General features: G+C 40.5%; 1 protein-coding gene across 6 annotated transcripts in view; it reads right to left on the reverse strand.

Annotated features, from left to right (window-relative positions):
* lrp2a (low density lipoprotein receptor-related protein 2a) overlaps positions 1 to 15707 on the reverse strand; it is a 298347-nt gene that overhangs the window by 77085 nt on the left and 205555 nt on the right. For all 6 annotated transcript variants that reach the window (XM_080199227.1, XM_080199226.1, XM_080199224.1 and 3 more), the window contains 5 exons: positions 12034 to 12329; positions 10480 to 10996; positions 7835 to 7987; positions 3093 to 3263; positions 1556 to 1779 (listed from right to left, as the gene is read on the reverse strand). In XM_080199227.1, coding sequence (XP_080055353.1) covers positions 1556 to 1779; positions 3093 to 3263; positions 7835 to 7987; positions 10480 to 10996; positions 12034 to 12329 — 1361 coding nt within the window. The remainder of the gene's footprint in view (positions 1 to 1555; positions 1780 to 3092; positions 3264 to 7834; positions 7988 to 10479; positions 10997 to 12033; positions 12330 to 15707) is intronic.

Raw genomic sequence — 15707 nt, forward strand, 5'->3', positions numbered from 1 at the left:
CTCCACTTCAGTTCATTGTTTTTTTCTGAGCAATGCAAGTCCAAGGAAGATATGCTCAAAACATTCAGTATCAACATAAGAACAAAAGAACATGAGAAATTGGAGAGGACTGGGCCATCTAGCCCTTCGAGCCTGCCCCGCCATTCAATAAGATTATAGCTGATCTGAAGTGGAGCCGTTCCACTTACCCGCCTGCTCCTCATAACCTTTAATTCCCTTATCGACCAAAAATCTATCTACCCGTGACTTAAACATATTCAACGAGATAGCCTCCACCACTTCAATGGGCAGAGAATTCCAGAGATTCACTACCCTCTGAGAGAAGTTCCTCCTCAACGCTGTTCTAAACTGCCCGCCCCCCGTCCCCCCTCCTTATTTTGAGGCTGTGCCCTTTAGTTCTGGTTTCCTTTCTAAGTGGAAAGAATCTCTCTACCTCTACCCCATCTAGCTCCTTAATTATCTTATATGTCTCTATCAGATCCCCCCTCAGCCTTCTAAACTCCAACAAGTACAGGCTCAATCTACTCAATCTCTCCTCATAAGCTAACACTCTTATCTCCGGTATCAACCTGGTGAACCTTCTCTGTACTCCCTCCAAGGCCAATATGTCCTTTTGCAAATAAGGGGACCATAACTGCACACAGTACTCCAGTTGCAGCCTCACCAGTGCCTTGTACAGTTGCAGCAAGACCTCCCTGCTTTTATACTCTATCCGCCTCGTGATAAAGGCCAACATTCCATTCGCCTTCTTGATCACCTGCTGCACCTGCAGACTGAGTTTTTGCGATTCGTGCACAAGGACCCCCAGGTCCCTCTGCACAGTAGCATGCTGCAACTTTTCAGTATTTAAATAATATTCCATCCTACTATTATTTCTTCCAAAGTGGATAACCTCACATTTGCCAACTTATACTCCATCCGCCAGGTCCTCGCCCACTCACTCACCCTATCCAAATCTCTCTGCAGACTTTCCGCGTCCTCCACACAATTTGCTTTCCCAGTCATCTTCGTGTCATCAGCAAATTTTGTTACCCTACACTCAGTCCCCTCCTCCAGATTGTCTATGTATATAGTCTCTAAATCCTGCCAACATACACCAGTCACAGACAGTATGACAGATTTTTGATCAGCCATGAGAACAGAAGGAAAATTGGTGCCTCTGTTATTCATATCTCTGGATCATAACATGCATGTAAAGGTTGCATGTTGCCATAGCAACATAGATGCATGGATACTTAGGGTGGATTCCCTCCCCAAGCACCCTACGGGGTGCTTTGCAGTGGCAGAGGCAGCCTGCCATTGGATTGTGACAGGATCTTCCAGTCTCACCGATGTCCATTTCGCTTCATGGTTCATATCCTCTGCCGCTGGTGAAGCCACTGTGTTGGATTGTCAATGGCAGGACTGGAAAATCCCACCAACAGGAAGGACTGGACAGTATCAGCCAAAAAATTTAATGTACAAAATCATTCCATGATTTAGTTTGCAATATAACAGGTAACTTACTCAATAGGAAATGTTACATTTTATGTCAATTTCACATCTTACACCTTACCAGCTGGCTGTCTGTACGGATGGTACACATGGATGTCAAAGGGCCTGTGGGTGGTATTCACCAACAACACTCTGCCTTCCCCAGTGTATTTATTTGCTTTCTCCACTGATCTTGTGTTCCAGTCAGTCCAATATATTGTATCCTCAAATAGGCTAATGGCAAATGGGTGGCCAAGGGTTCCATCAAATACTGAATGCCGATGGTTCCCTTCCAGGTTGGAAAATCTACAAAAGACAATGGCCATTTATGCTCCCCATCAGAAAGTCACAATAACAAATACAAAATGCATCAGAGCACTGGACTTCCAGTTAAAATCCAGTCTTGATCATCATTCAAAAACCTCTTGACAAGAGTTTTGAAGTTTTTTTTAACCTAATTAAAAATTTTTAAAGTTTAAAATTTATTCATCAGTGTCACAAGTAACTCCAATGAAGTTACTGTAAAAATCCCCTAGTCACCACACTCCAGAGCCTGTTTGGGTACACTGAGGGAGAATTTAACATGGCCAATGCACCTAACCAGCACATCTTTCAATTAGTCATCACACTAAGATTAAATGAATGGCAAATGCAGAAATGCATGTGGCTGAGATTACCTGAATCTATCAGGGGAATATTGCAGCTGTGGGGTTTTACTGAAAATGCAACTAGTAACTCAAAATAAAATAACTGAAATGAAAATATGTTATATATTTTCAATATAGAGCTCGATGACTCTTTATCAGTGCAATATTCAATTTTTCCTGGGAACTGACATTATTTGATTTTCCATTCGTGCCTGTAATCAGATACAACATATCATTGGCAGGTAAATGGATAAAGAAGTCTTGGTAATACAGAGTTGGAAGAGTTCTGCAGCTTGTGAAAGCCACACTCAGACAGAACTAATAGCTTCTAGCTAAGATCACAGACCAACTGTTTGACTTAGGAGCTGTATTATTTGTACAGTGAATGTCAGAGCTTTGCAAAATCAGCTCAATGGGCAAATTATTTTCATTTGTGTCCTTCAGTCTCATTTTATATTATGTTTTTGGCAAGATTACATCCTTGTAGCATTATATGGGAGGGGGGGGAAATTCAAAAATAGACCACAATATGAATGACAGGATGACTATACGGTGAACCTTGCCATTTTGCTGCCCACCACGGGAACAGTACAAGGCAACGGGCAGACCATGGAAAGATCTGTTAATCTCAGGTGGGGTTTTCTGGTTTCCAGGTAAATGTGGCTGGAAAATCCCACCCTGTCTGCTCAACAACAAAAACAGAAAATGCTGGAAAATGTCAGCAGCTCTAACAGAATCTGTAGAGAGAGAATAGAGTTGGATGACTCTTTATCAGAGCTGTCTATATACTTCCTATAGCTATATTTTCAATTGTCTTTGCCACTATGCTCCCTATCTGGGCCAATATTTTGTGATTATAAAATGTGCTTTATTGTACCTATGATATTGTTTCATACTGACATTTTATGCAATTAAAATGGAATTAGACAAAATGATTTGCATTTCATTATTCAAAAGTTTAGAAGTGCTTACTCAATATAATTCAGGTGGGCATCAGTCCAATAGAGTTTATCATTTGTGTAGTCAAGAGTCAATCCATTAGGCCATTCCAATTTTGTGGTAATAATGGCTGATTTGTTCTTACCATCCATGCCAATGCGGCCAATATATGCTTGATAACCCCAGTCAGTCCAGAAAATGTATCTGCAAAAATTATAAAGATTAAAATGTGTAAATGATTTTAATTCTAATCAAACTCTATTTTGTTGAATTGCTCTGTGCAGCTTGACAGGAGTTTCAATCAACTCAATAATATTATCCAAGAACTTAGTTTTGCTGCGTGTAAAAGTTCTTGCTTATCAGAGAACCTAATCAGGGAATTCTTTACTTGTAACAGTGTAGAGCTCCTTTCTCACTGCAAGGCTGATAAATTCACAGCAGGAAGATGAGCAGGATGTTATTCAGATAATTTCGATGGGCCATGCTCACCACTTACACAAATGTAAACAATATGGTATTTACTCAGTTTAACTTGTTGGCATTTCATTTCTTAACTAAAAAAGTCAGGATGGAAGTTATAGCGATGAAGCATGTCAGAGAATCCATGCATAAGAACATAAGAACTAGGAGCAGAAGAAGGCCATCTAGCTCCTCGAGCCTGCTTGCCATTCAATAAGATCATGGCTGATCTTTTTGTGGACTCAGCTCCACTTACCTGCCCACTTACCATAATCCTTAATTTCTTTACTGTTCAAAAATTTATCTATCCTTAAAAACATTCAATGAGGTAGCCTCAACTGCTTCACTGGGCGGGGAATTTCACAGATTCACAATCCTTTGTGTGAAGAAGTTCCTCCTCAACTCAGTCCTAAATCTGCTTTTCCTTATTTTGAGGTTATGCCCCCTCGTTCTAGCTTTACCTGCCAGTGGAAACAACTTCCCTGCTTCTATCTTATCTATTCCCTTCATAATCTTATATGTTTCTATGAGATCACCCTCATTCTTCTGAATTCCAATAGTATAGCCCCAATCTACTCAGTCCCTCCTCATAAGCCAACCCTCTCAACTCCGGAATCAACCTAGTGAATCTCCTCTGCACCCCCTCCAGTGCCAGTATATCCTTTCTCAAGTAAGGAGACCAAAACTGTACACAGTACTCCAGCTGTGGCCTCACCAGCACCTTATACAGCTGCAACATAACTTTGCTGTTTTTAAACTCCATCCCTCTAGCAATGAAGGACAAAATTCCATTTGCCTTCTTAATTACCTGCTGCACCAACTCCACAGTGCTTAAGGAGATCATTCAGCCCATCAAGCCTGCACCGAGTCTCTGACAGATCATCTTACCATGGCCCGCCCCCGTGCTATCCCTGTTATCCCATGTATTTACCTGGCCAATCTCCCCGACCTATACATCTTGGGACATTAAGGGCAATTTAGCTTGAGCAATCCACCTAGCTTGCACATAATTGGACAAGTAGGACATGGGGAAAACATGTAAACCCTACACAGATAATCACCGTAGGCTATTAAAAATAGGCTATTAAAAATAGAATCAAAAGAGCTAAAATGAACAACAAATGGAAACTAGCAGAAAACATAAACACAGATTCCAAAAGCTTCTACAGGTATATAAAGAGGAAGAGAATAGGACGATACTGATGAGGTATTAACAGGGAACACAGTGATGATGGAGGCACTAAACCAATATTTTGCCTCTGTCTTCACGGTAGAGAATAATGAAGATTTTCCAAAAACTGTAGTTAACGCAAAGCAGCTTGGTGAAATAATCATCACTAGGAAGAGGGTATTGAATAAACTAATGTGATTAAAGACAGATAAATTCTGGGACTGATGGCCTGCATCCTAGGGTACTGAGGGAGGTGGCAGCAAAGATGGTTGATGCATTAGTTGTGATATTTCAAAATTCCTTGGATTCTGGTAAAGTCCCAGTGATGCCCCTATTCTAAAAGGGAGAGAGGCAAAAGGTAGGAAACTATAGGCCAGTTAGCTTGACCTCTGTGGTGGGAAGATGCTGGAATCAATCATTAAAGAGGAGATAACTGATCATTTGGAAAGACAAAGCTCAATCTACCATTGTCAGCATGGTTTTATGAATGGAAAGTCATGCTTGATAAACTTGCTTGAGTTCTTTGAGGACACAACTAGCAAGGTGGATAGTGGGGAACCTGTGGATATGATATATCTAGACTTCCAGATGGTGTTTGACAAGGTGCTGCATAAAAGATTGATCCAGAAACTGAGATCACAGAGGATTGGAGGTAAAGTAGTAAATTGGATTGAGGATTGGCTGACTGACAGAAAGCAGAGGATTGGAATAAATGGGTCATTCTCTGGCTGACAAATTACAATTAGCAGGATACCGCAGGGATTAGTCCTCAGACCTCAACTATTTACAAACTATAAATAATCTGCAAGCAGGGACAGGGTGTAGCATAGCAAAATTTGCAGACGATACTAAAATAGGTGGAAAAGCAGGTAGTGAAGAGGATACAAAGGTTCGACTGATGGATACAGATACTCTGGAGAATGGGCCAAAATTTGGCAGATGGAGTTTAATTTTAGTAAGTGTGAAGTTATGCGTTTTGGCAGAAAAAATAGAAAGGTAAATTATTACCTAAATGAAAAGCAGGTTCAAAATGTGTCCGGGCAAAGGGAACTGTGTGTCTAAGTATGCATGTACTGCATGTAATAAAAAAGGCAAATCTGGATGTGGCCATTTATTGCAAAAGGAGTGGAGCATAAAAGGAGAGAAGTGTTGCAGTTGTATAGAATGTTGGTGAGATCACATCTGGAGTGTGGTGGCATTGGAGGTAGTTCAGAGGGGGTGCACCAGATTGATCCCTGGGATGAAGGACTTGATGTATGAAGAAAGATTAAACAGTTTGAGCTTGTAGTCGCTGGAGTTTAAAAGGATGAGAGGGGATCTGATCAAAGTATACAAAATTTTAAAAAGGATTGATAAATTAAATGTCGACCAAACATTTCCTCGTACGGGGCAACCTCAAACAAAAGAGATTGAGAGGCAGTAGATTTAAAACTGAGATGAGGAGGAACTGCTTCTCGCAGAGGGTGGTGAATTTGTGGAACTTGCTGCCCCATAGCATGGTGGAGTCTGAATCGTTGAATGGTTTCAAGAGGGAGATAGATATATTTCTAAAAAAAAGGGATATAGGGAACAGGTGGGGATTTGAGACCAGCGAGAGATCAGCCATGATCTGATTGCATGAAGGAACAGGCTCGAAGGGCTGAATTTGCCTACTTCTGCTCCTAATTCCTATGTTGCTATATTGAACTCAGGTCCCTGGTGCTGTGAGGCCGTACTGCTAACCACCGTGCCACCCTGCCAATCCTATCTGATATGTTTTAATAACTTCAGGTCCACTATCAAAAGTGAAATGTTTTCTTCAACATGGCAATATCATTTTAAAAGGCAAACTTTTGTTCCTGTATCTGGAGTTTCTGTCTAATTGTTCTTGTTTTTTCTGTAAACTATTTCCAATATTGACATAACTAATGCAAGAAATTACAGAACTCTAAATATAAATTATATTTCTTGCTCAATTTGGAGGGCATGAATTGTGATCAGGGTTCCTGCCCCTTTGAGGGAAGAAAGAGTTGCTAGCCAACTGGAAGTCTGGAAGCTCTTTAGTCCCAGCTGGGGCTCGGGGAATATTGGCCACTTCCGGCTTTGCACCCAAACAGGAAATGCAGCAATGGACGTTACCCTTGTAAACTGCTGAGTGAGGTTGTGAGTTGCTGGCCCAATCAGGCAGGCCTGATGAGGGGTTGGGATGATAGAAGGAAGATGGGTTGGGAGGAGGGTTGGTGGTTGGTGAGTAGGGGAGTGAGGCTGTTATGGGGGGTGGCCGCTGCTACCAGGGTTTCCTTTGTGGGTCACGGAATGCCCAATTAGCAGGGTCCCCATTGAGCAAATAGGGAGACCATGAGGATTCACAACGGGAGGTTTACTCTTTGTGGATAAAATGCCAGTGGCAGCGGGATGAAACACTTAAGTTGATCAGTTGTATGTGCCATCTGTGATAGTGGAGTCAGACACTTTAGGAACTTTCAAGCATTTATTGGATAGGCACATGGAACACATCAGTATGATAGGGAGTGGGATAGCTTGATCTTGGTTTCGGGCAAAGCTCAGCACAACACTGAGGGCCGAAGGCCTGGACTATGCTGTACTGTTCTATGTTTCTATCTTTGGCCTTTGGTTAGGAAGGCAGTCCTCCACTTACTCTGCCATTGGTAGCATGCTAGGATGCTGTAAAAGTGACAGGCACTCCACCCCTCCACGCCCACCTCCCAACCCTCAGTGATATAATCCAGCCATTTGGATGCAAGGACACTTAAAGACACATTCTAAAAGCTTTTGAATGACTCTTTTGGAAAACATTTCCAAGGGACTGACTTTGTACCCCAATCTTAATGAGGATGAAGTTTTGTATATGTTTTAAAAATCACATTCAATCATTTATAGCATCTTTGGCTATAACATATATATATGTCAAGGAATATTTTTAAAGCAATTTTGTTTTCATAGGAAAGATGGTTTTAAAACACTGCTTAGGGTGTTTCAAGGTAGTTTTTTTTGTTCGTTACTATGCAAATAAGTTTGAGCAGCAACTAAGAGGGCATTTCTCACAACAGCTGTGATTTTGGGTGCACACGTACAACGTGGAAGCTCCGCCCTTTGGTCTGTTTTTTATTCCAGAATGAGGATAAATAATTTAGGGTCCTCTTACCCATATTTAGGATAAACAGCAACAGCCCGTGGGTTCTCAAAACAATAGATATTGTTTGCATCCACACAGTGGTCAGCCAGCACTTTACGGAATCTCCCATCAAGTTCAGCCACATTAAGGCAATTTTTAAAGTGATCAAGCCAATACAATTTCCTGAAAAAACAATACAGGGCTCAGTTGACTCATGCAAAGTACAGTATTCAATGCTTTCTAACAATAATCCATGTATAGCAAGTTCATTAAAATGCAAGTGAGTCGGCACAGTTCAACTTAATCTACTTTTGTTCACGCCCATTTATCACTAACTTTGACATTTCTCCCACCAAAAAAAAATCCAACTTTTAACAAAATTTCAACTCCCTCCAAGGTAAGGAGGAACGTTATTATACAACACGCAGGAAGAGAAATACTATTGTGGGTGTTGGAAGTTTGAAATAGAACCAGAAAATGCTGGAAATGTCTGGCAGCGTCTGTGTAGGAAATATCAGACTTAAAACAGAGATGCTATGAGACTTGCTGAGTATTTCCAGCATTTTGTGGTTTGATACAGAGAAAGAGCTATTCAATTCAGTTATGAAATAAGGAAGGAAAAAGAATCAAATCAAATTTCTGTTTGTTCACCCATTTCACTGTTTGTGTACTCTCACTGATCCATACAGACAGGTATTGCTTAAAGTAATGTTTCACATGAGTATTACTGGCACCCATCCATCTCAGGAGATGATGTACTGCGCTCCGGGTGTATGTCACTGCTTATTTCATATGGTCAGTTGTGACAATAGAGGCCAATTCATGAGAGACAGCCCCTTCTGCGGGTGGCACAGATGAATAGCATTGGTCCAAGGTTGAAAGGTGTATTTTCCTTCTGGTGGGCTGTCTTTTGTGACATCTGGTCATTTCTTTTGTCCCCCACTTTTTTTGCACCCTTCCGAACTACTTGTCTCAAAGCAGCAGCAATTCCCATGCATTGACTTTGATCCCAGTCAACTTGAAGTCTCATCTGAGGACATCCTTGTATCACACTTGTGGATGGCTTATTGTTTCTTGCCAATAGCGAGCTTGCTACAGAGCATGTCTTTGGGGATGCTGGATTACTTCCATATTCAGATATTCAGCATTCTGTCTTGCCTAATATTCATCTGAGGTATCAGAGTTGGAAGCTGTTCAGTCACTTTCCTTGGCTTGGATAAGTTGCAAATGCCTTGCTACTGTAAATGAGGGCATGGAGAACACAAGCCAAGTAGAACCATTGATAAGTGGAAGCAGATTTAGGACTGTGTCAAGGAGGAACTTCTTCACACAAGAAGTTGTGAATCTGTGGAATTCCCTGCCCAGTGAAGCAATTGAAGCTACCTCATTGAATGTTTTCAAAGCAAGGATAGACAAATTTTTGAATAGTAAAGGAATTGAGTGGACGGGTAAGTGCAGCTGAGTCCATGAAAAGATCAGCCATTATCTAACTGAATGGCGGAACAGGCTCGAGGAGCCAGATGGCCTACTCCTGTTTTTAGTTCTTATGTTCTTATATCCTTATATGACACAGCACAGATGGACGCCATACAGCCTATCTTGTCCATGCTGACTCGAAGACATCCAAGTGCCCTTTCTAATCCCATCTTCCTGCACATGGTCGATAGTCCTGCAACTTACAGCACTTAGCCAACTCTGGGCAGCATGGTGGCACAGTGGTTAGCATTGCTATCTCACAGTGCCAGGAACACAAGTTCAATTTCCAGCTCAGGTCACTGACTGTGCAGAGTCCGCACATTCTCCCTGTGTCTGCATGTGTTTCCTCCGGGTGCTCCGGCTTCTTCCCACAGTCCGAAAAATGTGCTGGCTATGTGGATTGACCATGCTAAATTCTCCCTTAGTGTACCCGAACAGGCGCCAGAGTGTGGCAACTAGGGGTTTTTCACAGTAGCTTCATTGCAGTGTTAATGCAAAGCCTATTTGTGATACTAATAAATAAAACTTTAAACTTTAAAAATTTTAAGGTGCTGATCCATATAGATATTCTCTTGCCATTCATGCCGACGTGGTTCTCCACTTCTGCCAGCAACATGCTCCTGTTTCCCGCTGGCATGGGATGACATCAATGGAAATTCCCATTGAAAGCGGTGGTACCAGATAATTCTGCCGCTAGCCAACAATTTGCCACCTGGCCAGAGGATCTCGGTTGGTCCAACTTGACTTCTCAACTTTGACGTGACAGCTGCAGCCTTGGCAATCCTGGTGCTGACTATGGCATCAAATGTTTAAGAGTTCACATTATTGATGGAAAAACTGCAGTGGTGTTAAAATCTTGGTCATGAATCTAACATGAATATGCTTGCATGCTCCTGTAACATGAAATATTGGCTTCATTTACCATGGAATCAAAACATGGTATACAATTTTAATGGAATTTGGGAATGCTAACATCATTTTAAACTGAATAGTGCCTATTATATTCATTTGAGATAGGACACAAAATATCATTGCTAATCTTCACTTACTCCAGGTATTGAACAAGTGAGAAATGTTTTAATCCCTAAAAGTCTGGGTTAAATTACAATTAATTACAAAGTATGATTTTATTGCATGGCAACTTAAGACTAATGAAAACTATAGACCTCCAAGTAGTGTTAATTGATAGGTTATCTTACCTTCCAACCCAGTCAATAGCAAGGCCTTCAGCACCTAGCAGATCATGGTTAATAACAGTCTCCTTTTTGGTTCCATTGAGGAACATTCGTTCAATAATTCTTCGGCCCAAGTCAATCCAGTACAACCTCTGCTCAACTCTGTCAAAGTCTAATGCCACCACATTGATGAGCCCTTGTTGCACAAGAGTGTAAAATTCCCCATCGACAGAAAGATTACGTATATAGTAGCGATTACTGAAGAGGAGATAAGGAGCAATATTGCTGTTTTGGCGACAAGTTTTCCCATCAGGTTCCCGAAGATGTCCTGGGGCACATTTGCAGATGTAGGAACCCTCTGTGTTTTCGCAAATCTGGCTGCAAACACTCGGTGTTACGTTGCATTCATTAAGGTCTTCACATGTCTGCCCATCTTCCATGAGATGGTAACCAGGGTTACAAGAGCAGAAAAAACTGGTCAATGTGTTGGTGCAGCCATGTGTACAGTGATTCAATGCAGGGTCACTGCATTCATCAACACCTGCAGAAACATCACAATAGGCAATTTTAACAATGTGACAAGTCAAAGACCACATGATTTCCTGTAGAATTTTTTTGCATTTATAAACCATTCTTAAGAAACTGAGGGAGGAAAGATATAATAGGGTGACCAGAACTGCACACAGTATTCCAAGTGTGGCCTTACCAATGTCTTGTGCAACTTCAATAAGATGTCCCAACTCCTGTGTTCAATGTTCTGTCCAACGAAACCAACCATGCCAAATGCCTTCGTCACCACTCTGTCCACCTGTGACTCCACTTTCAAGGATTTATGAACATGTACCCTTAGATCTCTTTGTTCTATAACTTTCCCCAATGTCCTATCATTAACTGAGTAAGAGGCTGAGAGGTGACCTGATTGAGGTGTACAAAATTATGATGGACCTAAATAGAGTAGATGGAGAGGTTTGCTTCCTCTGGTGGAGAGGCTGATTACCAGTACACACTGATTTAAGGTGATTGGGAGAAGCATTAGAGGGGATATTGGGAAAGTACTTTTCACCCAGGGGGTGGGTAGCCCTCTGGAGTTTGCTGCCTGGATTGGTAATTGAGATAGAAACTCTTAACACTGTTAAAATTACCTGCATCTGTATCTGAAATGCTATGACCTGCAAGGCTATGGACTGGGTGCTGGAAGATGAGGTGAGAATGGGCGGCTAGTTTTTTCAGCCAGAGCAGACAAGCTGAACTGAATGGCCTCTTTCTATGCCATAACTTTTCTAACATTCTAACTCATGACACTGTAGATGCCAGCCTCAATTCAAGGGACAGATGACAATGATGTAAATTAACCACAAAAGAATCACCAGTACTTTGAATTGACTCATTCCTCTCGTTATAGTTGTGACAAAAATGTGAAAGCTGTTTCTTCCTTAATATACTGCTGCAAGATTATTTAAAGAATACATTGGGCAATGCAATTGATTTCCTACAGCCCTTTCACCACTTTTCCAGACTTGTTCTTTATGTTGATAAGCAGCAGGTTCACAAACTTAAAAAGTCTTAAAAAAGACATACCACATGTTTTCTCGTCACTGTTATCAGAGCAATCATCCACTTCATTGCACACCTTGCCACTTTCAATACAACCTCCATTGTCACATTTGAAATGATGTGGAGGGCATGTTGGCTCAGAGGTGACACACAAATGTTTCATCTCATCCGATCTATCTCCACAGTCATTATCACCATCACAGATCCATTGTTGTGAAACACAGCGGCCATTCTGACACGTAAATTGGTGCTGGGCGCAAGGTTGGTATCTACATTGTCGTTCATCAGTCCCATCGCCACAGTCATTGCGTCGGTCACACCTGCGGTCAAAATTAGATATTGAGTATTGAAAATGTTAGCTGTAATGACACTGTTACTGAATTATTTATGGTCAGAGCCAGCAAGTGCATAACTAATGAGTGCTGTCATACTTCACTCTTTGTTGAATCTTAGCTTTAACACGACAGCACATAAAATATGCAAGGTACACCACTTCATTAGCAAAGGAAAGTGAGATGATTTGGTCTCGAGCAATGTGCTTGTCAGATTCAACCTGAAATGCTTGTTTAGTTCTGGTCACCTAGTCATCTGAAAGAGACATTATTAGCTTTGAAAAGGTAAAGAGTCAAGCAACCTGGATGATATGAAGCATCAGGAATTGAAGTTATAAAGAAAGACTAAGGGAGTTGGGCTCTTTCTGTGGTGAAATGGAAAATGTTATTCTGATCTAACTGAGGATTTTAATATTGTGTAAAGGAATGATAAAAGTTGGTCCAGCCAAATTATTTGGCATAGTGATCAGTTCAAGTACCAGAGAGCATTTTTAAATTTTAAAGAAGGAAATTCAGAAAGTGTATTTCAATAAAGCAGAAGAATAATTATATACCATAGAAAGCTTTTGAAATGATCAGAATTTATAAGTTCAAAAAGCAGATTTGACTCGATATATTATTGTCACATAAATTGGTACACACTGAAAAGTATTGTTTCTTCTGCGCTATACAGACAAAACATACCATTCAGAGAGTGTATAGGGTACAAGGAAAGGAGAGGCTGTAGAATATAGTGTTACAGTCATTACTAGGGTGTAGAGAAAAATCAGCTTAACATGTGTTAGGCCCATTCAAAAGTCTGATGGCAGCAGGAAAGAAATGAGAATATGAATACATAGGTTTAAGAACTGGTAGAAGGAAACAGGCTTGTTTAGAGAAATGGCTATTTTTCATTCCTATATATACTCTTAATCGATATAACACTACAAAATGTGGGCTCCCGATTTAGGATATTGCTTACACAAACCATTGGGCACTTACTAAGGTACATAGAGGATTCTTCTTCAGGTTCAAAATATCCAAAGCAGAAATAATGTTGATCCAAAGTGTGATTAAGTAAGACTGGAGCTGATATTATTTGCATTAGATCATCAGGGAATTAAAAATATCCCAAAACTAAACCACTGAAGAATCTGTAGGTATATAGCTATCAAAACAAACATGGAAATGAGAGCTTAGCCAACAAAAAATTCCAAAGATGGGTACAAATTGATCCATTTTCTTGAGGAAGTGATCAATCATCAGTAATGTCACTGCCATTAAGCACTGAGCACAATTCATCTTTAAAGATTTCTCCTAATGCCAACTAACTGTGGTAATTCAAAGTGAAAAGTGGCATTGGCGATGTATCAATGCAGTCATTCCTCTCTATGTATGAATTAAAGAGAAATAACAACGAGAAAAGCCTGAATTGTGATAAAATTTAAATTGATCTGTAGTATGTACCTCTTGTGTAAAATATTAATATAATGTTTCAAACTCATATCAAAAATTGCTTAATTAATTTTTCCACATTAGCTGGAATTCGTGGCAGTAATAATAATGAGACTTTCAGAGTGTATGGTTAACATTGTCTAAAACTGACAGCATCTTCTAGCACCCATTCATGAGGAATTAAATGCAGAAATTTAATGATTACTGTCAGAAATGCCTGCTCCACCACAGGATGTACTGTTGCAGTTTTTGCACATAAACTCAGCATTGAAATCACTCAGTGTATGGTTTTAGATTAATTACCAACTATTCTCATTCTGAAGATTGATAGAACAGTCAAAGCCTTAGTCAGTCAGAAGTATTTGACCTTTATAAATGCGTTGTCCAGTCATAATTATTAAAAATCAGCCTGTTTTGCTCTAGAAAAGTTGTTTTACAAGTGTGGAATCTCATTTCTTCAAAAAAAAGTTGTTGATTTTTTAAAAGTAAAAATTGTTTTTTATTCAAGCTTGTGATTTGGTACTTACTTTTCTCTCATAACCCCATGAGCATATCCCAATGTCTATTTCACTTTTTGTACAATGATTTGGATACAACTTATATTTCTTTCATTTTATTTTTGGCTTTGCCAGCTCTGAAAATTCTTCAATCTGATTGATAGATCAGCATTTCTGTTGCCTGCCCTATTTCAGGTTGCCACAGGTACCTTCCAGAAGGTACCGAATTCAAATTGACATTTGAAAAGAGAAAGCCTACTAAAACTTTGTTGGCAGCTTCTTTTGTGGTGACCAGTGCCATTGGCTGCAAAATCCAGGCCACTAAAATTTATTTTTATATGTCACAAGTAGGCTTATATTAACACTGAATGTTACTGTGAAAAGCCCCTAGTCATCACACAACGGCGCCTGTTTGGATATACTGAGGGAGAATTTAGCATGGCCAATGCACCTAAACAGCACATCTTTCGGATTGTGGGAAGAAACCGGAGCACCCGGAGGAAACCCATGCAGACATGGGGAGAATGTGCAAACTCTACACAGTCAGTGACCTAAGCTGGGAATTGACCCTGGGTCCCTGGCCCTGTGAGGCAGCAGTGCTTGCCACAGTGCTGAAGATAGAAACATTGGAATCCGGTAATGAAGGGAGTCCTGTATGTCCGTAAAATGCCTGAGATGAAACAGAGTGATTGCATTTTACTTTATTAAATTATAAAGGAGTGCAGCAACAGACCAGGTTTCCCCTATTTTAAATGAGCCAGTAACCTACTAACAAAATTCCAACATTGTTGGTAAATGCTTTTAAGCTTCTGTAGAACATATTTTGTGCAGAGCTGTGTGATGTATTTACGAAGCATTAACTTTTGCATAGACCTGCCGCAATCGTTGTGACACTGATCTTTGCAGTTCAGAATCTGTAATCAGGAACAGAGCTGAGAAGCTCTTTAGCAAGGGAACTGTCTTTATCCGGGGAAGAAGCTTGGTACGACCTGCTGCACAAACATTTGCCAATTACAGGGTTTTTGAAGTCATGTGATATAGTAAATGACAAGTATATCATAAGTATATCAAAAGCATTGATAATTCCTAATTTTACAAAGCAAGCAGTGAGCACAATGCAGTACATGGCAAGATGAGGCTTGCTAAGGCCTGAAGTAGTAATGCTGTTAGACTGTAAAAGGCTGTGTTCAATAACTGCACCCCATTATTTCATAGCTAAATAATGAGCTTTATCAAGAACTGGCAAATGGAAGGAACAGTGATCCTGCAACATTTCATTCAGTCTGGAAATACAAGTATCTGGCACATATACATGCTTGTGAAACCTGGCTGACATTTGGAAAAGAGGTCCACAGGTTGCAGGCTAGTGCCAAGAGTAGTTCAGTCTAGCAGCTAAAAGTTTTGGCCTTCTTGGTTGGAAGTTCAGTGGATTGTC

Source organism: Carcharhinus amblyrhynchos, chromosome 11, assembly GCF_965287045.1.
Source record: "Carcharhinus amblyrhynchos chromosome 11, sCarAmb.v2.hapA, whole genome shotgun sequence".
Classification (NCBI taxonomy): domain Eukaryota; kingdom Metazoa; phylum Chordata; class Chondrichthyes; order Carcharhiniformes; family Carcharhinidae; genus Carcharhinus; species Carcharhinus amblyrhynchos.